The 24,241-nt window shown below is 44.8% G+C and overlaps 1 protein-coding gene across 1 annotated transcript in view; it reads right to left on the bottom strand.

Moving 5' to 3' along the window:
- LOC311174856 (small ubiquitin-related modifier 2-like) overlaps window positions 1-22,471 on the bottom strand; it is a gene marked incomplete at both ends in the record, with an annotated part of 119,651 nt that extends 97,180 nt beyond the window's left edge. Inside the window, 2 exons of the mRNA XM_084239627.1 lie at window positions 19,197-19,251; window positions 22,395-22,471. Of these exons, the coding sequence (XP_084095753.1) occupies window positions 19,197-19,251; window positions 22,395-22,471 (132 nt within the window). The remainder of the gene's footprint in view (window positions 1-19,196; window positions 19,252-22,394) is intronic.
- Between the last annotated feature and the right edge of the window lie 1,770 nt (window positions 22,472-24,241).

Genomic DNA, 24,241 nt, shown 5'->3' with positions numbered 1-24,241 from the left:
CCTCTGTCTGCCTCTCTTTATGACCCAGCTCAGACATCTCAGCAGTGGTCTTTCAGTATCATCCTCAGCATGGAAGGGGCATGCATTTTTCCATGCAGAACCAGTTGAGATGTAGTAATTCTGGGTAAAGCCTCAAGCTAGTTCTTCAAGCAAGTTTGAAATGTAGCTCTGCCCTCTGATTCCTCAAAGTGTTTTATTTCATCGTGAAATTGATTTTTGGGGGTATAAACCTTGTTATAACAAAATGATCTTAATCCACAATTCAGATGCCCTGAGAAATCAAACTATATCATATCTTGGCTTTCTCTTGCCACTGATAGCAAGGTCATGGGAGTGCTGATAGTCTAGGTGTGAAGTATTCTCTGAGATCTGTCATGTGTTCCACATAGTGGCTTATAGGAGTGCATTGACTACTGACTATAACAACGCCGTCTCTCAAACATTATAGATCCCTTGACTCCATCACTTATTCTTTTCGGAATCTTTTTGTGTCTGGCGTGCAACAAAAGACTAGCTCCATTTCACAGGTATGGAAATTGGAACTCAGCTATTGATTGCTAACACATGGCACACTTGGGGTCAGCTGCCACATCTTCTGACTTCTGGTCCAGCAGTCTATTTAGTTCCTCTACTATGAGCTGGACAGTATGGGGCCTCTGGATTTTATTAACTTGGGGGTTTGTAATATGGCTCCAGGGAGGTCATTTGACCTCTATAAACCTGGAAAGAGAATTTTGTGTCTCATATTCTCTCTCTCTCCCTCCCTCCCCCCTCCACCCCCAAATTCTAAACAGGAAGTACCTCTTAGCCAGATAAGAGCCCTAGCCTCATTTCCAGGCAGTGGGGTGTACGGGTGGCTCTTTGTGAGGTGCCCCAGACAACAAATTGATATTTGCTGGTCTCCGAACCTCTGGCAGAGATGGGGAGGGAAGCCTGGCAAAGTGACATTTCTGTAAATAACCACACCTGGTTCTAAGAGGGGTAAGATTGGCATCTTCCTATAGCCTTACCAATTGCCATCAACCTTTTGCAAAGGGAGCCCCAGGGAGAGGCTCTCTTCATTCTCTTCTGATTATTTATAGACTCCCCATCCTGTCTGCATTCTGGAGGGAGTATGCTTTGTTCGGTAGCGGCCTCCTTCCACACGTGTTTATACTTTTCCAGGCTGTGTGGACTGCATGCTTCCGCCCCTCTACTGCATGGAGCAGGGGGACACTAGCACCGGAACATAATGGAGACGTGGAAGGTGGGGCAGGATGCCTGTATCCTCACATTCACATATCCTGCAGCAAACACCTACTTTGCTGAAAAAGAAGACAATGCAGCATAATGGTTAAATAAACATGCTCTGAAAGCAGACAGAACTGGATTCAAATCCCAGTTCTGCTGTTTATAAGACATGTGGCTTGGCTAAGTTACTTAAAGCTTTTGCCTCCATTTCCTCGGCTGTAGAATGGAATGACACTTCTCAGCACCATTGTGGCTTTACATGCAAAGGGCTGAGCTGTGACCGACAGTCCGCAGGTGATGAGTATATGATGTAATTATGGTAAGATATACTAGTTACTCTGTATTGTGCAATTTTGTATGAAGCAGACCTAATAACACTGATGTGATGTATGCAGTACAGGCAAGGATTTTTGGTGGAAAAGGAATTACTGAAATCTAGAGAAGGATACTTCACCATGGTTAGGACAGGTCAGTAGGGGCTTGTTGGAGGGAGAGGTGGTTGAGCTCCCTGAGTCTCCGAGGTATGTTACTGGATGTGGACTTCTAGTGAGTCTGAACCTGGGACACGACGGGGAGGGAAATCAGACATGGGGGACTGTCATGTCCAGCATGCAGTAAATCTTTATTGTTTTAGTGTTCATTATATACTATTTTAATTGCAGCAAGTGTAACATCAAAGCATACCATATAATGATAACATGTATGAATGATTAGTCTATTTTCTTACTATTATCTATTTACTTCAGACAGTAGGGTAACAGGAGGTTAGTTCTCACACACATAATCTTATCACCCCCTAGCCAGAGCCTGGGAAGTTCGCTCATTATTTTTGTTATTCTCAAACTGTGGAGATGTACGCCGGTCACTTCCAGGCTCTCAACACCAAGTCCTGTCACCCAGAGGTTTTCCTCCGACATGCATGTGTTTTCACATGCCTTAAAGACTTAGGTCAAGGCCCTTCTGCTCACTGTGCAGGGTCTCTCCATTTTGTTATTCTCAGACTGTGGAGATGAAGAAGCCTGACTCCACGCAGGTCACTTTCCAGGCTCTCAACACCAAGTCTTGTCACTCAGAGGTTTTCCTCTGAGACACATGTATTTTCACATGCCTTAGGGACTCAGGTCAAGGCCCTTCTGCTCACTACGCGGGGTGGCCGCCTCCAACAACTGGACATACCTGTTAGTTGGCCACCACCTGACGGGGCCTTGGCAGAAAGCCTTAGGCCAGCTTTTAGGAAAATGGTTTGATCCTGGGAAGGTGCCTTGGGTGGTTTCTGGTGTCAAGGCTCTGAGATTCGCCAGTGGGAGTTCTTTTGGTCTACAGCACTCCTAATGGAACACTTGACAGCTAATCCAGCTCTGCAAAACTGATCTGCCTAAAGAAAAGATACATTTTCGGTGAGCATCTGAACTTCATGGATTTTTCTGCTAGTTCTCTCTTTGCAAAAGGTCTACCTTTACTGAAGTCTAATGATGGCTCACTCTATGAGTTTCAAATATTCATTTTTTTTCTAATAAATTAAAATATTCACAAAACCAGACCAGTGCAATGATCCTTATGCACGCCTCACCCAGCCATAAAATAAACTCATGGCCACTTTTATTTCATCTACACACCCCCTGCCAATGTATTTAAAACACACATCTCCAAGTAGTTTCTGTTGCAAATAGTATTTTTTCCCAATTGTTTGTGGCTTGTCTATAGCAATGCAATTGCTTTTTGCATATTGACCTTGTGTCCTGAAAACTTTAAAAAATTCCCTTATTAATCATTAGTTTGGGGGTAGATATACAGTCATTAAGTCTTTGTAATTTTATGCCTTTCTGCTTCTGCTTTATTATTATTATTATTATTTTTGCATTGACTGGGACCATCAGTACAATGAAGATAGAGTAGAAGTGGTAAGAGTAAACAACCTTGACTTATTTCAGATCATCCAGAAAAAGTATTTGGTGTTTCACCATTAAGTGTGAGGTTAGTTTTAGTTTTTCAGAGATACCTTAGCAACCTTGGTGATTGTGAAAATATTCCTTTCAGATCTTCAAGTGTGGGAAGCATTATGACTGCCAGCTCTAGCAGCTGCATTCTGAAGTCCACCACTTGGTTGGTGTTGAGAACACTCTTCTCAAAGACTTCTCCCAGTAGTAATGTACTCCAGAAGATGTGGGATTCCCCTGGTGGGTGACACTGAGTACAGTGTGTTGGCCTTTCCTAAAAGCTGCACTGGAGTTTTAGAAACTTCCACACCACCTCTCTTCCTCCTCATCTCCTTCACCTGGGGTCAGATCTGTATCTGTTTTGCGATCTCCCATCTTCCTCCAGACCATCTCCTTTCCTCCCACAAGCATTTTCCCTAATAAATCTCTTGCTCATCTAATCCTGTCTTAGTGTCTTCCCTTCAGAGACCTCAACAAGGAGACAGAGGAATCATTGTTCTATTCTTAGTTTGCTGAGAAATGTCTTTCTAAGCATTATTATATATTGAATTTTGTGAAAGAATTTTTCTGCATTTACTGATCATATGATTTTCCTCTTTTTTTTCCTGTTAATATGGTGACATTGATTACTTTTCAAAAGTTCAGCCAACCTTGCATTCCTGAGATAAATCCTATTTGATTATGAAGTTTTATCCTTTCTTTTTATATATTGTAGTATCTTATTGCAATATTTTCCAGAGTTTTATATCTATATTCACAGTGTATTGATCTGTAATAGCTGAAAATTCACAAGATTTTGGCACCAAAGTTTTTCTGCCATCATAAAATGAGGTTAGAAGTGTTCCATTCTCCTCCTCTACTTTCTGAAAGAGTTTTTGTGAGGTTGATATTACTTCTTTAATAATTTTTGATAGAAATAAGCAGGGGAGCCATCTGTGCCTTCGGTTTGCTTTTCTGCATTTTTATTCTTTATTTCTTGCATACTTTGTTGTCTGTGGGGACATTATTCTGCTCACTATTCTCCTTTTTAAAAATAACTTTGTGTGGGAATCAAACACAATCCTTCCTTCTTGTTCATGTTTCAAGCACAGGTGTTCTATTCACTTATAGGTGGGCCAGAATAATTTCCCTACCTTTCTAATTCTATAGTTCACTAGAGTTAGAGTACTGTCACAAAGCAGGGGAGGAGGCAGGAGAGGGATCAGAGGGAAGAAGGGAGGAGCACAGGGGACTGAGGTGATGGTGCACGGGTGCTTTGGTGAAGGAAATTCTATGGGGCCTACACCTGAGGGGGTGGAGGAAGCAAATATTGTTTAAAAATGAACAATGATGTAAAAAAATAAAAAAATATTAAAAAAATAAAAAATAAACAAACCAGATATAGATAAAAAGTCAGAGATTATGTCCAGCAAAAAACAAAACAAAACAAAAGGAAAGTATGCAAATACAAGGCCTTTTGTATTCTAATACCTGCTGACTCAGTACCCTCTCCCAGTTTTTCAGGGACTTTTCTTACCTTTTCCCCTAATACCTTGTCTTACATAAATTGGATTCTACTGCCAGTAATTCTATTCATTACAGACCTCTATTGGTTCTAAGAGTTTTACAGGACCAAGACTGTTCCAGCATTCTCTGATTACATGCTCACAAACTAAAGCCTGTGAAAACCCTGCTGGCTATGGCTATTTTTAATCAGATTATCTCCCCTTCCTTTAGGAGAATCTGTTGGAAATTTTGGGTTCTCTGCCTCTCAAGACAGCATCCATCCTTTGTTTCTCCTTTCTGGCCCCTGCACACTTGCTAACACCACATGTTCTTCTTGGTGGTATTCACGGTTTTTCCTCAACTATTCGTATTTTGGGCCTGGTGTGAATTCTTTATTTTGCTGTAGAGGTTGCTGTAGATGTTGTCTGAAAGATCTTGGCTTATTATCTTACTCTCTCTGCCTGTTTTGTGGCTTGACTTCAAAAAACCCAAAAGATTTTCTACTTCATTTCGACATCACTCCTACCTTCCTAAACTCCTTCAATGTCTCTAAAAACTTTATAGTGGAGGTGGGGGTAGAAATGTCCAATTATATGCCCATCTTAGGGGCTTAAGCAACATATACAAAGCACCAAGGGTCCTATTTGATTTTGAAAGCGTTAGCACTCTTGTGAGAAACTATAAAAGCCCTTTTAAATGAATGGTGGTAGGCTTAGAACTCTAAAATTAATACTTGTGAAATACAAGTGGGAAGAAAAATAGAATGCTTCTCAATGACTGAGCACTTCTTGGTACCACGCTGTTGTGCAAAGTCTTTTACATGGATTTCCTCTTCAAACCTCTCAACCACTTTCTAAGGCAGGTACTGTTATCACTTCTACACAAATCTCTCAAAATGGCACATGCAGTCATTCTGCCACACCATCCACCTCTCTGTGCATGTGCACAGTTTGGGAAGGGCTCAGAGTGTCAGGCACTCACTCCATGTAGGTGCCTGAACTCTTCCATGTGTGGTGGGGGGGGACACTGTGGGTCTAGCTTTCATGACTTGTCCCTGAGGATACAAAGCTATACTCCCTTCTCCCTGATGAGAAGGACATTTTCGAAGGAGTCGAGTCTCATAAAAAAGTGGCAGTCTGGTAGTCTAAAGGTATGAAGAGAGGGCAGGGCAGCCAAGCTGGATTTGTCAATAACAGCAAGAGCGGTAGTAGAAGCTTCAGTGGAGGCCACTAAATGACAGATGGGAGAGCATCAGGAAAGCGTCACATGTACTAGATGAGAAAGTATGAGCCAGCTGTCATGATGGAGAAAAGGCCAGAGTTTCAGGTCTTTGACTTCCAAGTGATTCTTTTGAGAAACTAATCACACTGGCGGAGATTGCCCAGATTACCCAGAGGCAATATGGCCTAAGTGTGGGGTTCTAGAGCAAGATGCATAGACTCACATCCTGGTTTTGTCACTTTCCTGACTGTGAGATCTTCAATAAGTTACTTAAATTGTTTTTGCCCCCATTCCCTCACCTGTAAGATGTGGACATGGTCACTTTCTCTCTTGTGTGTGGGTGGGGTTAAAGAGTCAATGCATGTAAAGCATTTAGAATGGCTCCTGACATACTGTCTCTCTGTATGTTCCTTACCATCTATTATCATTATTCTCAGAGTCTATATTTTCAAATTTGCCTACTGACAACAATTTATTTGTAACCACAAAATCAAACCTCACAGTTGCTTTCATGGTCATTTATAGTCTTGCACAGAATGACAATGCCTTGCCCATGCTCATGCTCCTGGCTGCGGTGAAACAAAGCCAGGCTTTGCCTTCCTGCTCAGGCCCACTTATGAACAATTCCTATCACAGTCTCTTTAGTGCCATGTTTTCTTTTGCATTTTTGGGCTCTTTTGTTAGTGATTTCACTGTCCAAAATGGCCCTCAAGCATTGTGTTGTCTGCTGGCTCCAAGCAGAAAAAGTCTGTGGCAGGTCTTGTGGAGACAAGATGTGTGTCAGGTAAGCTCCATGCAGTAATGAGCTGGAGATCATTGTTAACCATCAATAATACAGCTGCCCCTTTAAAAATGTGGGCTTGCGACACCAACCAGTTTTACAGTTGAAAGTTTGTGTGTGCTTTTGACTCCTCAAAAACTTTAATAGCCTACTGTTGACTGGAAGCCTTGCTGATAACATTCAGTCAATTAAAATAGATTTTGTAAGTTATCTGTGTTATACACTATATTCTAACAATAAAGGAAGTTAGAGAAAAGATCATGCTATTAAGAAAATTGTAAGGAAAATATATTCACAGTACTCTGCTGTATTTATAGATCGTGTTAGTTTACAGGAAAATTCGACTAGTTCAAACCTATGCTATTCGAGGGCAATTATATATATATTAGATCAGGTGCTTTATCCAGAAGCACGTAAACAAGGGTAGGTATTGATCTGTTTTTTTTTTAAAGATTTATTTATGCATACAAGAGGGGGGTATAGGCTAGAGATGTGGGGGCGTGAGAGGATTCACCAGAGACAGAGTTGGGAGCAGAACAGGCAGATATACTGAATTACACTACTGAGGGAGCAGTGGGCAAGACAGGAGAGGTCTGCTGCACCATGTGGGTTGCTCCCTGGCTGGCCAGGGATTGAACTCATGCTGCGGAGACTGCGGATTGCTTCATAGTGTGGTGCTCAACCCCTTGCACCACCAGGGAGACCCCTGATCTGTTGACCAAAATGTTTTGCCCAGAGGCTCACAGAAACTTTGCCCCCATTTCCTCTAGGATGGCTTCAGTATTCACTTTGTGAATACTTCAGTATTCACAGGTGACACTTTGCCAGAATATAAGCACTGTGAATAAAAACTGACTACAATGTCTCACCTGGATTCCCCAGCCTTTGTCACCTGGAGATGGAAAGCTTCCTGACATGGGCCGGGGCTGACATGTTTTAAGCTCCAAACCACAGTTTGGTATGGTTCCATGCCTTTCTTGAAAAATGAGAAGGCACAGGTGTTTTGGGCAGCCTCCACCTGGGGTTGTGTGGCATTTAGGCGCAGAAAGGCAGTCGTGGGCTCCCCTGCACAGGGGCAGAAGTTGGCCAAGGCCTGTTGCTCTTGGTGCTTTTGGAGTCATTTCTCCCTGCTGATTGCAGGCTGAGTGCTGCATTGCACTTCTGCCTTCTCTGAGTGGACTGAGGACTGACTTCCATTGGGCAAGCTTCCAGAAGTACCTGGCAGACATCTGAGACAAAGCTGGGATTGTAGTTTTTTTTTTTTTTTAAGATTTTTTTTTTTTAATAGAGGCATGTTTTTCTTTCTTTATTTGTTTGCTTGTTTGTTTTTTTGTTTATACATGCACTGGGTGCAGTCAGAAGCGCGGGAGGGTGAGAGAATTCACCAGAGCCAGAGCGAGGGGCAGAGCAGGCAGAAGGACCGAAGTACACTGCTGAGGGGAGCAGCGGGCGGCAGGAGAGGTCTGCGCGCCATGTGGGACCCTCCTCCGGTGGCCGGGGAGCAGCCGGGGATTAAACCGGCACCGCAGAGGCCGCGGGCAGCTTCGCAACCCAGCGCTCTACCGCTGCGCCACCGGGGAGGCCCTGGGATTGTAGTTTTTAGAGCTCTCAGGTAACTGTCACTAAGTGCTTTTCTGCCAAACAAGTCATAGGTGGTATGTTTAGAGGCCACCCTGGGATCTTGGGAGGAAATTGTCCAGGGCAACATAGCAGTGTCTCAGGCACTGAAGTGAAAAGAATTTCTGATTGCAAACCAGATGGGAATCACTCCAGGGAGCAAGGCAGCACCCCACATACCACTTCATGCTGCAAGCAAAGTCACTATGACCCCATAACATCCCACAAGCTATAGCAGGACACTGTGACACAACCATATTAGCACCTGACCAGGGCATTGCTACACAGATGGGACGTGGCACCCATGCAGCCCCACACTGTTTGATTGTAATAGGCATACCACCATGTCCTGACACTGAAATTAGAGTGTAGCAACCTGCTGGCCACTGCACTTACCATGACATCATCACATGGTTCCAATAGCACACCGATGCCTGTCCAGCACTGGCCCCACAGCAACTGTTTTGACCAATCTTCTTGACAGAGTCTCTTCAGCTCCAAGTCCAGATATTTCAGAGGCCTTAAAGCCAAGTCCAGAAGAACCGCTGAGATAAACATCTAAAGGCACTCTCCCTGGCTGCCCCTTTCTGGCCCCATGGGTAGACATGCCTACCTCCTCCATGGGGGCATGAGCGCCTTCCTTCTTCACCCTTGTGTCTCTCAGCACTTCATACAGTGCCTGACTTAGGGTCAATATAAATAAGGGAAAGATTGTTTGAAGAACTTGATACTGAGTTAAAGAAATCCAATGACATTGAGGTGTCACTGTAAATCACAGTCATGGGCCCAGAGGGTCATGCAGAATCAGTAACTAGAACAAGTGATTCCCACACTTTACTCATTCCTGTGCTCAATTTTTGTCATTCTTATGTGCTATCTATTATTAGCTCAATATCTTTAACTGTTTTCGTTAAAAAATGCAAATTAAGTTCCTTAAGAAAGAAAACAAAAAGCCAAAAGAATAGATGTCTCCCTTCTCCCTGTGGGAGTTGTTCCAGTGTCAGCCGCTGTGCCCTGCTCAGTGTGTGAGGGCGGCACCTGCTGCAAGTGACCAGGTGTGTGCTCCTGGACAGTGGTGAGCTCTGCACATCTGGCAGCATCAGCTTCAGCCCCGGGAGGGGCTTTGTGGCTGTGTGTGACCAGGGCTGGCTAAGTGGCTGCTTTAGGGAGACAGAGAGACTCAAGTCAGCCTCTTCGAGGCCCTCCTGGGATCAGGGGCTGTTGTTATTTGCCTGGCAGGGGCTATAATCCTGAAACTACTCTTTGTTACTAGTGTCACCCTAGCTAACATTTATTGAGCTCTTAAACCAAAGTATCCTTCTTTCTCCTTAATTTTCATAGCAACTGGATGAGTTGGTACTTTTCATTATACCCAGCTTGACATTTAGGAACTGAGAATAAGAGCGGTTGTGACTTGCACAAAGAAACACAGCTCATAAGAAATGGAGCCAGAGTTCAACTTCAGGCAGTAGTTCTCTGGATTTAGAATTTGAGCTCCTGCCCATTATACTCCTCTCTGACCTGTTGCCCCTAATTTGTACCCTGCTGCCCAGTGTAGTCAGACGTAAGTAAGGGGGGATCACTATGTGTGGGCTGAAGTCCTACTTATTGCTTGCTTGTAGAAGGCCATTCCTTTGGTTTTGGAGAATGTAATTGGTGAACATGAGAGCATCTGGGAGCCAGCAGTCTGTTGAGCTGTGTTGGCTCCTGTCCCTGAATGTATATGGGGGTCCAGCTTAGAGCTGGGCCATGAGTTACTAGAGACACACAAATGGAACCAACTCTCAGTTAGAAATAATCAAGAAGATGAAGGGCCTCCCTGGTGGCGCAGCGGTTGAGCGCTGGGTTGCGAAGCTGCCCGCAGCCTCTGCAGCGCCAGTTCAAGCCCTGGCTGCTCCCCGGCCACCGGAGGAGGGTCCCACATGGCGCGCAGACCTCTCCTGCCGCCCGCTGCTCCCCTCAGCAGTGTGCTTCAGTCCTGCTACCTGCTCTGCTCCCGGCTCTGGCTCTGGTGAATTCTCTCGCCCTCCCATGCTTCTGACTGTACCCAGTGCTTGTATGAATGAATAAATAAATAAATAAATAAATAAATAAATAAATAAATAAATAAATAAATCTTTAAAAAAAAAAAAAGAAGATGAAAAGGTAGGATGTGGCTAATTCTGTTGCCAGCATTTGCTTAATTAAATGACACTCCCAGAGATGGGTAGTAGTAATTACTCCTTTGTCATGTTTCTCTTTTCTTCTGCTAATTTTGCCTGGAATCCACCTACAACCCAATGCCTGTTCATGGTTGGCTAGTTCTGAATTTGCAACCATTTTTGTTTTTCTGACTTGCTGGGACTTTGTCCTGATTTGGAGCACAGAGAAGTTGGCTCATGAATGGAAGTTTCGATATCATAAACACAGATATTTACCCAAAAATTTAAGTTTATTGCAATTACCTGGGGGTCAAATATATATTCACAACTGTTCATATCAGCCCTGTTCACAAAAGTCAAAAGGTGGAAATCACCCAAATGTATATGAATGGATGTGGATAAGCAGAATATGGTAGATCCAGACAATGCAATATTATTTGACTATAAGAAAAAATGAAATACTGTTACATGCTATGTGTGGATGAGTTACAGGAAGAGTATGCTAAGAAGCTAGACTCAGAAGATCACATGTTGTATGATTTGATTTATAGGAGATGTCCAAAATAAATAGATCCACACAGATAGGTACAAATGGATAGTTGTCAGCAGCAGAGGGCCGGGGATGGAGAGCAGCTGCTTTATGGGTACAAAGCTTCCTGTTGGGCTGATGAAAGAGATTTGAACTAGATAGAAATGGCAGAGATACAACAGTGGGAATGTAATAAATGCCACTGCATTGTTCACTTTCAAATGGTTAAATATGTCATGTGCTGAGACCAAAAGTTGTTATATGCTACATAAAAGAAATTTGTTTAAAACCTTATTTATTGAAGTGTTTGAAGTCAGCAACTAGTTAGTTCTTCAGTGGAAGCAGCATATTATTTGTCCATCCCTATGCATTCTCAAAGTTGACCCCCAGTACTCATTTCCCACACCAACAGGGTCACAGTGTGTCAACCTGGGGGTGGCCTGGTTACTTTGTTTCTTTATTTTCCACAATAGTGAAATCATAGAGTATTTGTCTTTCTCCGTCTGACGTAATTCACTTAGCATAATCCCCTCAAGGTCCAGTCATGTAGTTACAATTGGTAAGATTTTATCTTCTCTTTTATAGCTGAGTAGTATTCCAGTGTGTATATATGCCACTTCTTTATCCACTCATCCATCAATGGGCATTTAGATTGTTTCTATGTCCTGACTATTGTGAATAATGCTGCATCTATCTCTTCAAAGTAGTGTTTTTTGTATTCTTCAGATAAATACCCAGAAGTGGAACAACTGGAGCACCTGGTACTTCTGGTCTTAATTTTTTTTTTTTAAAGATTTATTTATTTATACAAGCACTGGGTACAGTCAGAAGCGCGGGAGGGTGAGAGAATTCACCAGAGCCAGAGCGGGGAGCAGAGCAGAAGGACCGAAGTACACTGCTGAGGGGAGCAGCGGGCGGCAGGAGAGGTCTGCGCGCCATGTGGGACCCTCCTCCGGTGGCCGGGGAGCAGCCGGGGATCGAACCGGCGCTGCAGAGGCTGAGGGCAGCTTGCAACCCAGCGCTCAACAGCTGTGCCACCGGGGGGGGGGGCCCTCTGGTCTTAATTTTTTAAGGCATCTCAGTACTGTTTTCCATATTCCCACTATCAATATATAAGGGTGCCCTTTTCTCCAAATCTTCATCAACTTCTTTTTTTTCTGTATTTTTGACACATGCCAGTCTCACTGGGCTGGGGTGATACCTCATTGGGGCTCTTTGATTTGCATTTCCCTAATGATAAGTGATGATGAACATCTTTTCTTGTGTTTATTGGCCATCTGTATGTCTTCTTTGGTGAAATGTTTATTAAAAATTTTAAAATTTTAATTTTGGTGTTACGTTTTTACTCCTCCATATGCACAAGTGTTCCACTCACCCGCCACCAAATCACCCATGCCAGTACCTCATCTACGTTCCTTCCCCATCCTCGGCCAATTTTTAATTGCTTGTTTGTTTTGTTGTCATTGAGTTGTTTATATATTTTGGCTATTAATCCCTTGTCAAATATATGCTTTGAAATATCTTCTCCCATTCAGTAGTTGCCTTTTTGTTTTGGCAATGCTTCTTTTACTGTGCAGAAGCTTTTTAGTTTGAGGTAGTCCTAGTCCTATTTGTTTATGAGGAGACCTATTTTAACTCCAGTTTCACTATGACCTGAAAAAAAAATCAATGAGAGGATATATAATTAAATTGCAATATATTTTTAGAGGAACGGAAAATGTTCTACTTCTGATTTTTTTTTCCTTAAAGTGAAAAAAACTATAAACAACTATAAAAGCAACATAATACTTATTAAAGATAGGGAAAAGCATAGGGAAAAAAGAGAAAGTCACTGATTATGTCACCATATAGAAGTAGCTACTTCTAATTGCGTAAATAATTTTTGCCCTTTACTCACATAGCTAAAATCGCATGATGTTATACAAGGCTTTTTAAAAATTATTCTTTTAAAAAATTTTAATTATTATTATTTTTATTTCTGCATAGAAGAGCTGGGGTGTAGGTTAGAGGTGCATGGGGTGAGAGGATTCACCAGACAGAGTGGGGAGCAGAATATGTGGATTTACTGAAATACACTGCTGAGGGGAGCAGCAGGCAAAACAGGAGAGGTCTGTTGCGCCATGTGGGTTAGCAACCTGGCCGGAAATTGAACTCATGCCACAGTGGCTGGAGATAGCTTGATAGCACTGAGACTTTAATCCCCGTGCCACCAGGGAGGCCCTGATGTTACACACATTTTTAACCCACTTCTTTTCCCTGTCACATCCTAGAACGAGCATTCTCCTGGCCTATTTAGACTGCTTTGTAAACGTCACTGTGTTGGCTACGTAAGATGCCACTGCAAGGATGTGTGCCTTATTAAGCTGCTCCCCTATCAATAGACATTTTGGGTTGCCCCTGAGAGCTAGATATTAAACTCTGCACACACAGCCGAAGCCATGGGTGGAGTGATCCAGGGGAGCCTGTGGGACTGACTCTGTAACTGGGAATCACAGACCTTTCAAGCTGTCTGGGTGCAGTCTTGAGAAGATGATACTGGTGTGTAATTATAATTTTGCTAGTAGGAAACACAGTCCCAGCAGCAGATATCTTGTTAGCAGACTAAGCTGAAGGAGGACATCCACACGCACTCTGAAAAGGAATGAACCCCAGATTGACAGACACACTGCCTAGTGAGGAGGGAAGCTTGACCCAAAGATTCATATTTTTTAATGTCTTCAGAAAATACTTTCTGAGCACCCTTTATATGGCAGGTGCAGGGGACACTGTCGGGCTAAGGCATGCTCCTTGTCACGAAGGAGCTCCACGTGGAGCTGTTACATTTGACTGTGAGGATTGTTGGCATGTGGTCAGGACCACCAGAGCACCTGTGATCTGGGAGTACAGAAGGGGTATGCCAGGCTCAGCTTTGGTATGGGGTTGAGGGGTGGGGAGAGGGAGCCTTCCTGTAGAAGCTGACTCCTAAGCGGAGATTGGTAGACGAACTGGAATTAGAGAGTCTACTGTGGATCCCCTACTGGACACTCCCCCTTCTGATTCCACACTTGCCATGTGACCATTTGTGAATAATCTGGCTTCTAGTATCCACAGAGAGACAGTGTACTGTTCGGGTCTGTGGGGTGGCTGCTCTTCTCATTGCCATGGCTGTGTTAACACCTGCTCTTGAGCGTCTTTCCTGTGAGTCAGTCTGTGAGAAGTGGCCTTACTCTTTGTCACAACCTGTTGAGTGTTCTGAGCCTGCAAGGCTAAGGATGCCAGGCCCGGGGGCAATGTGGATTAGCCAAGCTGACCCAACTCCCCCACGAAAGCCTTTCCAAGAGCAACAGAAATTCACGTATGCTTTTTTCTCTTCTGACTGCAGCAGCTCCCTCTAAGAGTGTTGTGCAGATTACACAAGATGATGTGGGCAATGGACCTGGTGATTGGAAGTTGAATTTTTGTCCTCCTTCCTGCACATCTCTTGCTTTGGTTTGGTGGCAGCTAATGAGTGGAGATGTTGAGTCACATAGTTCACTGACACATTCCATCTAGTTCTCCCAGTTCATTAACCAAGTCATCAGTCACTGTGACTAATTGTTACTTCTTGAGATAAATGTTTAAAATATCATCTCCTATGACAAGGTTCTTTAAAAGCTCAAGGACTTGCTGGGGGTGGTAGGGAGAAGACAACACACATGCACAGAACCAGCAGAATGTAACACTGGAGATGATTTGACTGTGAAGGGTTTCTCCTCTAGGCCTGGGCTGGTTGTTATGGTCCAGTCTGGCCAAGCAGTGCCACTCCCCCTCAAAGCCAGGTTCAAAGGCTGATATCTCTTTTCTTGACTCTCCCTTCTGCTCTACCTTTGCAATTACTGGCACAGTTGTGTCAGCTTTATCTCGGTGTGGAGAGAAGAATAGACTCTCCTTCCCTAGACCTTCATGACTTAGGACCAAGAAATGGTCACATTGAAAGCCTGATATGGACTATGGACTGGGAGCATCAATAGGCCCCGCTCCCCTTCCTCTTGTGAGCTGAGAGCTAAGTTGGTTGAACTTAGTCGCTAAGGTGGGGGAATGAGGACACCAGAAGAGATAGACGCCTCAGGTCATAGTGAAATAATTTTCATAGGCTCATGTGAAGCTTTTAGGAACTTTTATAATGTCCACAGTGGTCTTAGAATTGAACTTGGACCTTTAGGTGGCTAAGAATCAACATGATTCTAGATGGACTCGAGCCAAGATCACAGTCCATTTGGGATCTCCACCAGGAATGACCCTGCACCCCACACACCTAGAGTCATTCCTTACACTTCCCTTACCCCTGTCTGCTCCTCCTTCTTCTTCCTTTCCAAACTCTTTTCTAAAAATATTTAATTGTTCCAAGTCCAGGGTCACCATGGTACATTGAGGGGAGCAGTTACTGCTGAGGCATTTACTCTGATTGGAGCTCAGTGTTGGTCACCTTTGGCTGGACTCAGCCTTTCGCCCCTGACAAAGCCTCATGGACTTTCTAATGTAATACTCACACCTCCCTCTCCCACCTTTTCACTCCTGCGTGCTGCCTCAGTTTCCTTTAGAAACACTGAGGACTCAGTCCTGAGTACCTGCCTGTGCACACAGGGAAGGTCAGTGTAGCTTCTAGAGATTCTGGGACCAGCAGAGATTCTGGGACCAGGATGCCCATGCTCAAATTATAGCTCAGCAGATAAATAGTTGTTGGATCTTGGGATAGTTATTATTCCCTCTGTGCCTCAGTTTCCCCATATGTTAAATGATGATAATAGTACTACCAACCTCACAGAATTGCTGTGAGGATGAAATGAGTTAATAAACACAATACACTTTAAATAACGCCGGAACAGAGTCCTACATAAGTGCTTACTGTTAGGAGGCTCTGCATGGTTGCTGGGTTTCTAGCCAGGGCTGAGCCACTCTGCTCCAGAAGGGATTCTACTTTGTGCTTTGAGGGGTCTGCCATTTGCAATAAAGATTATACTGATTACAAGGGACTCAATGTGTTAGCCATTGGTATTTATCCCACAAAATAACTATGGTAAAAATAAAACCTGACTCAGTGAAGGGGTTCTCATGCCGCGGACCAGCACAGAAGTAGACGATGAGGCCGTCTCAGGGTTGAGAGAAACGTGCAGGGTGGTCAGGGCGTCGGGGAAAGAAATGACAAACAGACACACTTCAAGAGAGAGTGTAAATTTGAGTGTAATTTTCTTTGAGTTTGTGACCAGTATATATATGTTTTCCAAAAGCACAGGAACAATGAATATCAATGAAATCAGCTTGCTCATGGGCTCAGCCTATCACCGACAGGGCGGTGATCTACATCTGGACCCAACCTCATTCCTAAGTAGATAGACCGTTAGTTTTGTTTTTAAACTATATAATCGCATTTTTTACTAACTACTTTTTTACCTAAACTATATTTTAATTATTACAGGGTTTAGTAATGTTTTATTTGAGTCAGCCTTGTTTTAAGGATTTCATATGATTTTTTAAGTAACAAGCAATGACCTTTATAGAAGAAAGAAGGAAGTTTAGAAAGACAATAAGGGATTAAAGTTTGTAGTTCTAGAAAGACGGGATAAGGTTGTTTAGCATTCTTGTAGTGGTTCCTGGTGGTCGTTATCTTTTGATAAGCTTCTGTCTTTTCAGGGAACTTCGCTGTACTTCCCCTGCTTCAGGGTGTTTTGCTGTTCTCCCCCTGTGTGCTGGTTCCTTGCCCAGCTGGACCTAGGGACCTTGGCAAAAGCCATTCCTAAAGGTCACTGCAGGGGGAGGTGCAGCAGGTATGTCTTCAGGGGTTTTTGCTGTTCTCCCCCTGCGCGCTGGTTCCTTGCCCAGCCGGACCTAGGGACCTTGGCGAAAGCCATTAGCCCTAAAGGTCACTGCAGGGGGAGGTGCAGCAGGTATCTCCTCAGGGGTTTTTGCTGTTCTCCCCCTGCGCGCTGGTTCCTTGCCCAGCCGGACCTAGGGACGGTGGCGAAAGCCATTAGCCCTAAATGTCACTGCAGGGGGAGGTGCAGCAGGTATGTCTTCAGGGGTTTTTGCTGTTCTCCCCCTGCGCGCTGGTTCCTTGCCCAGCCGGACCTAGGGACCTTGGCGAAAGCCATTCCTAAAGGTCACTGCAGGGGGAGGTGCAGCAGGTATGTCTTCAGGGGTTTTTGCTGTTCTCCCCCTGCGTGCTGGTTCCTTGCCCAGCCGGACCTAGGGACGTCCGGTGGTGAAAGCCATTAGCCCTAAAGGTCACTGCAGGGGGAGATGCAGCAGTCTCAGTAGAGCAACTCAGCTGAAAGACAATGCGAGCCAGTGCATTTCTTGCCATAGCTGCCAAAGTCATTGAGCCCAGCCCTTGTATCCCTGAGTTTCGACCTTGCTCTCTCTTCCAGTTTCTACCTGCAGGCACAGTCAGGCACATATGGGTGCATGGGACTCTCAGAAGTGCCAGGCAATTCCCTATATGCAACATGGGCAGGTGGCAGTATTAAAGCCCACCCTGGGCCTCCGCGATGAGAGACTGCCACTGCAGGGCCTTGTAGGTGACTTGCCGCATCTGAAACTCTTGTTGAGCTTCCTGGCGTTCTTAGTGTCCGGGACACTCAGGTATTTTCTGGCCAGTATTTGTCGGTTTAAGAAGAGAGAGACAATGCTCGGTAAAATCTTCCTCAACCATAAAAACTGCTTGTGGATAGTATATCAACGTGTGTCAGCAGGTGACCCGAAGCCCTAAGCAGTTAGTTGCCTTTTTGTCAGTTTAAAGTCTTGCTTGGTGAAGTGTGTCTACTTGCCTTTTCAGTGGCTGATAAGGGTGATAATTAAACAAGTGAAGAATTTTCATGGCTTATGTCACTTAATCCTCCTAACTACTTTGGAGATTATTGCTTTTATTATCCCATTGACAGATTCACAAACTGAAGTTCCCTGCAGCAAAGTGACTGTGTAAGGTCACACAGCTGGTAACCACCAGAGCTGGAATTCACACTGAGATCTGTCTTTCTAAGTCCCAGAGCCTGGACTTTCACCTGCTCTGTGTGGTGTCTCTGTGTGTGCTGAGTGGACAGAAAGGTCATGGATTTTGGTGTCCAAGGTGCTGCCTTACAAGCTGCGTGTGGCAGCAACCCTGGCCAATCGCTGAGTCTTTTGAAGCAACACTCACAGCATCAGCAATGATAATAGCTTACCCTCGTATTCACTGACTAGAAGCCAGATATGCTTTACTATAGTAACTTGCTTAACTTTCAGTAACCCTCTGAGATTGCTACTGTTCTTTTGCCAGGGACCTTGTATTTTATTTTATTTTATTCATTCATTTATATATTTATTTTTAAAGTTTTTTTATTTATACAAGAACTGGGGTACAGGCCAGAAGCGCGGGAGGGTAAAAGGATTCACCAGAGACAGAGTGGGGAGCAGAACAGGCAGACTGACTGAAAACACTGCTGAGGGGAGCAGCGGGTGAGACAGGAGAGGTCTGTGACGCCATGTGGGGAGGTCCCCGGACAGCTGGGAATCGAACCCGTGCTGCAGAGACTGCAAACAGCTTCACAGTGCTGCGCTCAACCCGCTGCACCACTGGGGAGTCCCGGGATGTTTTCTTTTAACAGCGACCTCAGTATGAGCTCATGAAGGTTAAATGAGATACTATTTATTCCAGTGCTTGGGGCTGGTCTGTGTGACTCTGGATTGGCAGTTGGTGACTGTGCTAAGGCAAGAACCTCTATGACCTCGGGCTTCCGAACTCTATCCCTGAGCTCAGATAATTGCAAGTGACACATTTTGGGATGTTTTTACTGGTTGATGCTGTATTCAAATGGAAATATCTAGGAATGCCAATGTGACAGCAGCTCTCCTGCGGTGGGGTGGCACTGGTCACCATCCATTTCCTAAAGATGCCTGTGAAATCTGTTCACACTGAGGTTGTCCTTAAAGCAAAGTGTTCCCAGAGAGGACAGCTTTCTGTCCTTTATCACTGCCTCCCCTGCCCTCAGACCTTAGATTTTGGGCCTTTTACACAGCTGGAAAGTTGCCCCAATCACCTTGATGTGAGTTACCTATCCTGGGCTCACCTTGAGAGTGCAACCTGTTCTTGATCCTCAGAAAAGTCTGGAGGAGCACTTTGCTGGAGACCTGTTCACTCCTGGGGTCTTGCTTGCAGAGTCAGATCCTAGCTGAAGGTAAAGGCCAGAACTTGGGCGCTGAGTGCCTTTTGGATCGTACACGGAGGGGGTTTCAGAGCAAAGACTCTGTAACAGAGGACTTACCTCCTGGACCCTCAAATGAAAGATCACCATGTCCTTGTTTCCCTCATATTCCAACCTGTAAAGATGAGAAGACATCAGAAATTACATATTACACAGAGTTGTTTGAGGCTGAGAAACACCTAACTTGGGCAAACAGATTGTCTTTGCAGTGAGTGAGAGAACTGGACACTGAGACTGGAAGAGCAGGGCCAGGAGGACATAGTTCAAAGACGCTGGGAAAGAGGAGCAGAGAACTTCCCAGTATCAAAAGTGAGATGTTACTGTGTTAAGTCTATGTCTAGGGTAGAAGCAAAGATAGTAAAAAGGCTAACCCACCTATAAATCATTTATAGGTAAATATTTGTAGGCAGATAGATGGACCCAAGTTGCAGTCCTGGCTCAGCCACTTGTGAGGTCCATGACCTTGTGTGGGTTGCTTGGAAATGGAGTTCCTATTTTCTCATCTATAAAAGGAAGCCAGCGATCCTGTTCTCATCGGGCTGTGGTGGGGTTTAATGAGAAGATGTGTGTGTGTGTGTGTGAAGCATGTGCCTCTGGGTCCATTAGAGCTGCTTTTAGGACTTTGGAGATTGGCCGTCCTTGGCTGGCACACAGAGGAGGGAACCTGCAGCACAACTGAGCCTCACAGCATCCGCCTCATGCCATAAATCTTTCAGCACCTTGAAGTGTGAGGGCAGCTGTCCCTCCTGCCGGAAATGGAGACAGAGAGCTGGCTCTGCTACAGGCTCTAACCTGAACGTCCTGAGTTGTCAGAATATTGGCCATGCCTTGCCCCAGAGACAATCGTATCTTGCATCTGTAAAGCACTGCAGAGCTACAGAGAGTTGTTCGCTTTGAGACTGCATTCTAGTTCATTCTGCCACCCCTTTGCAGCCAGCCTCCCTGGCAGAGTGAGACCTTTGGCTCTGGTGGTCATTATTGTCCCCCTCCCCAATGACCAGATGGTAGAAGTATAACACCAACTCTACTGAGCTTTTGATGTTCTGTCTTGGGAAAAATTACAAATGCAAATATAGACTAGTCCTTGAGGGTGATTGGCGAAAGGATGAGTGAAATCTGGCCTGGGGTTTGGTGTGTGATAATGATTCTCTAAAAAAAGAAACATAATTATACCTTGAAATTGAATGATTCCTTTATTCTCTTGAATTGAATGCACTGGACTTTGGAAGCCCCTGGCTTTCTTGCTGCCTGGTCTATTTCTACCTCCCATTTCCTCCCAATGTTTGTGTCACATGCTGGAAATCTTTTTAGGGTTGAAATCTAATGAAAATGGACCACTGACTGGTTTATAACTCAGAGTTCCTCAAAGATCCGGTACTTAGGCACAATTGTGAGGACCCACCATGGATGGAATAGCCCTGGATGATTTCAGTCCACCAGCTCCAGCTTAGTTTTATCATAGAAATAACAATGATCACCATATTGGTAAACACAGTAGGTATTCAATAAATGACTTTTGAGAAAAATAAAAGAAATTAAAGTGAAAGCTTATAGGCCTGATGTCAGGTAGGTAATGGAGATCTATTAGTAGAATCTGAATTTCATTAGTTTCTTTATCTGAGAAAATGGGAATAACAAATAGCACCTGCTGTGATTGGGCTGCTGTTTGGGACAGTCTGTGCAAAAAAGGCTAGCTGAGTGAATGTCAAATTCTGGGAAGTCAGTATCTGTTCCTTGTTACTCTTACTATCAAATTTGCAGGTTTTGGCTTCTAATTTGGTTAATTTGAACATAGGAAATGAGAAATGACTACCCCCTGAAAACTACCCCCTGAGGAGAATTACTGAGCTCCCCACACTGTAGCAGGCCTGGGAGTGTTCCGTGTGGGGGACTGGGGAAACAAGGCGGGGAACGGAGATAATTCAAGGAACATCCTGACTGCTAGTTACTTTGCAAGGCCGTAAGTGTCTAGACCAGAGGGCCTCCCTAGTGACGCAAGGAGTTAAGTCTCAGCACTGTCAAGCAATCACCAGCCACTGCTGCAAGAGTTCCATCCCCAACCAGGGAGCTAAACCACATGGCGCAAACCTCTCCTGTCTCTCCCGCTGCTCCCCTTGGCAGTGTATTTCAGTAGATCCATCTGTCTCTGGTGAATCCGCTCACCCCCTGCACCTCTGGTCTACACCCCAGTTCTTGTATGTGTAATAAATAAATCTTAAAAAAGAGAGTGTAGATCAGTTCCAAATTATGCTTTTTGTTGCAGGAAAGAAGGGAGCTAGAAGATACAGGAAGCCTAGTGTGGCCAACTCAGGCCTGCTGCCCTTAGATTTCTGGGAACATTTCAGGGGACAAGTCTGTTTTCCACCTGCAAATACAGAGTCAGGGCACCCACGATTGATGCCTTCATTTCTAGACATGGCTGTTTGCCTTGGAAAGTAAGGACCGAATAAGGCAAGGCTGGATAAAGGGAATGTCTGCTTAAAACTTGATCCCAAAATTAGGTAGAGCAGACTTGCGAAAACTTCACTCCGTGAGATGATCATTGGGCTAAACCTGGTACATATTTGACGCCAGCTTACTATCTCCCTTTCCCTGAGACCTGAAGACGATAGATGTGAATCCCCATTCCATGACTGTGGAAAGTCCTGTGTCCACAGATTTCTGTGATCCTCAATGGTGTTGTGTCCTTGCCATGTTTACTCACACAACTCATCCCTCTTCTAAATTTATATGCACATGAGCTCATACGTGGATTGTGTGTCTAGCCAACTTCATGATTTGTAGAAATAAAGACATATAACTTAAAGTTGCATGTTGGATACTCTTGTTCCTAGAATGTCCCTTAGACATTTCCTCAGCTGTGAGCATTGCTTCCTATTTTCTTCTCTATTTTCTCTAGTGACCAGTCCCTCTTCTCCAATTCAGCTCCAGGCCACTCTTGCTGATGGGGAAGGGACTGTCACTGAAATGGACCCACCAACCTCCTCTCCTCACTGCATATTAAAATCCTGGAGGATTTCTCAACCTGTTTGTTAAAAAGGGCAAGATGTTCTCCAAGCACAGGACACTTCCTTTCAAGATGAGCAACACAAAAGAGGTCAGAGCCATCTGTCCAGAGCCCCAGGCCACTCTACCAGCTTGTAGAATGGACTGGCCGGCCTGGCATCATCCTCTAGATGGACACTGTTTTTGGAAGCAGCCTCAGGCCCTGGTGGTCTGCACACAGGGCTGCATCTGTCATTGGGGGAGTCTACTTACTGCCTTGGACTAATAAGCGGGGTGACAGGTGGCACGTTATTATAGGTTGAAGATGTCAGCCAGAGGCCAATGCTCATGCTGACCAGTCCCAGAGCAGAGTAGATGCCAACTTGAAGGTCATACCACTGCCGTTTGCTTCTCTATTCTGCACTGTTACTGGAGCCTGTTAAAACACACCCACCCTGATTGTTTCTGTTTCCTCTTGAAGAACAAAGGGTCACATGACTTCCTTTTTCTAACATTTACTGAAGGCCTGCTCTGTGAAATGCTCTACATGGGCAACCTCAACCAGGCCTCACAATGATCCTGTAAGGAGAGAAGATCTCAGAACCCACGCATGTCCTGGGAATGAAACTGGGTCCTTCTTGGGAGAAGAGGAGGGTCACTGACACTACCTGGCCACGAGCTGTGTGCCTCTGTGTACAGCTGTGTGTGTTTCCAACAATGCTGCCCCTCAAGGCACAACTCTTGAGATATTATTAACCCCACTTTCCAAATGAGGACATCAAGAATTGTTTCAGAGATCCCCTCATCATCCTGGTCTAGCTCTTCACCTTGTCCTCCACAGAGTGATGGCTCTGGGTTAAGCTGATCCTGGGTTCAGCCTGTCCTGTGTGGATGCCCCTGGGAATCCCACCAAGCCCCCCATCCAGCTCAATCTCATTGTCTCCAGGTCTTCCCACCTGCCAGCTTTCGTAATTGGCCACTGTCAAGCTCAGCCTGTTCCGCCTGCAGTCAGTGGGAGCCAGGCCGGGCACAGTAGAAATCCCCTCTCCATCAAGGGTGACTTCAGGAGTTTGTCTGTTGCACCATGTCCTATGACCATGTTGTCGAGAATGAGTGAGCCGAGAAGGAGGTGGATGCAGGAGCATCAGATGTAGCCTCGTCCCTGACCCCGGCTGCCTGCCTGACCTTATGCCAGGACACTGCTTAACATTCCACTCCCTGCAACACAGGACTCAGTGGGCCTGGAGGATGGTCCTGACTCTCCGACTTTGGTCTGGGGCTTTGATCTGACTGAGTGTGTCTTCTTGCCAGATGCCTCTCTATGCAGTCTTGGGGTATAAACAACACTCCCAACACAACTCCCAGAATGCAGTGCCTGAGCACTGTATTTGTCAGAGTTCTATGGAGTAACAGAACCAATATCCCCTATATGGATAGTCTTGCTAGTAGAGAAGTAAGAAGCAGGTCAACTTAGGGGTGGGGAGGAGAGAAGGAGAGAAGGAGAGATTGTGTTTATTTTACAGAATTAGCTTTTAGGGAAGAAAAAAAATCTGCTACTCAAAAATGTCTTTTTGGCAAAACATAGATTTTATGGGAGAGGCTCTAAAGGCAAGGTAGAGGTTGTTTTTGAAAAAGACTTTTACATATAAATTTCTATAAGGGCATGTAACAAGAAGACCTAATCTTACATCTTTTCCAGAAGAAGGCAGAATTTAACCTGCATGCTGTTGTCTGCTGTGCCTTCCCTGGTAACCTCCCTACTGACTGCCTTCCCTCCTCCCCCACCCCCACCAGCATCCTTCTATCTTAGCTGAGCTTTTTAGATGACTTCTGAAGCCACATGGGCAAGTGATTCAGTCATGTTGGGTCTCCCCCATGTATACAGGAGGTATCCGTGTTACTATTACCCTTCTTTTTGGCTTTTTTTCTTAGCAGTCTGTCTGATGTTTATTTGATTATTTGTCAACACATAAAAACCCAGAGGGGTATAGGATGATTTCCTTTGTGCCCTGACAGGCTCACTGATTATGGGGCTTGACTAATCTGAAATCTGTATGGCAAGCAGGCTGGTGACTCAGGCAAGAGTTGATGTTGTAGGTCTGAATTCTGAAGAACAACCG

This window comes from Talpa europaea, assembly GCF_964194135.1.
Source record: "Talpa europaea genome assembly, chromosome: 1".
NCBI classification, from domain to species: domain Eukaryota; kingdom Metazoa; phylum Chordata; class Mammalia; order Eulipotyphla; family Talpidae; genus Talpa; species Talpa europaea.
The sequence above is the reverse complement of the archived record's forward strand: the minus strand, read 5'-3'. Positions and strand labels throughout refer to the sequence as shown.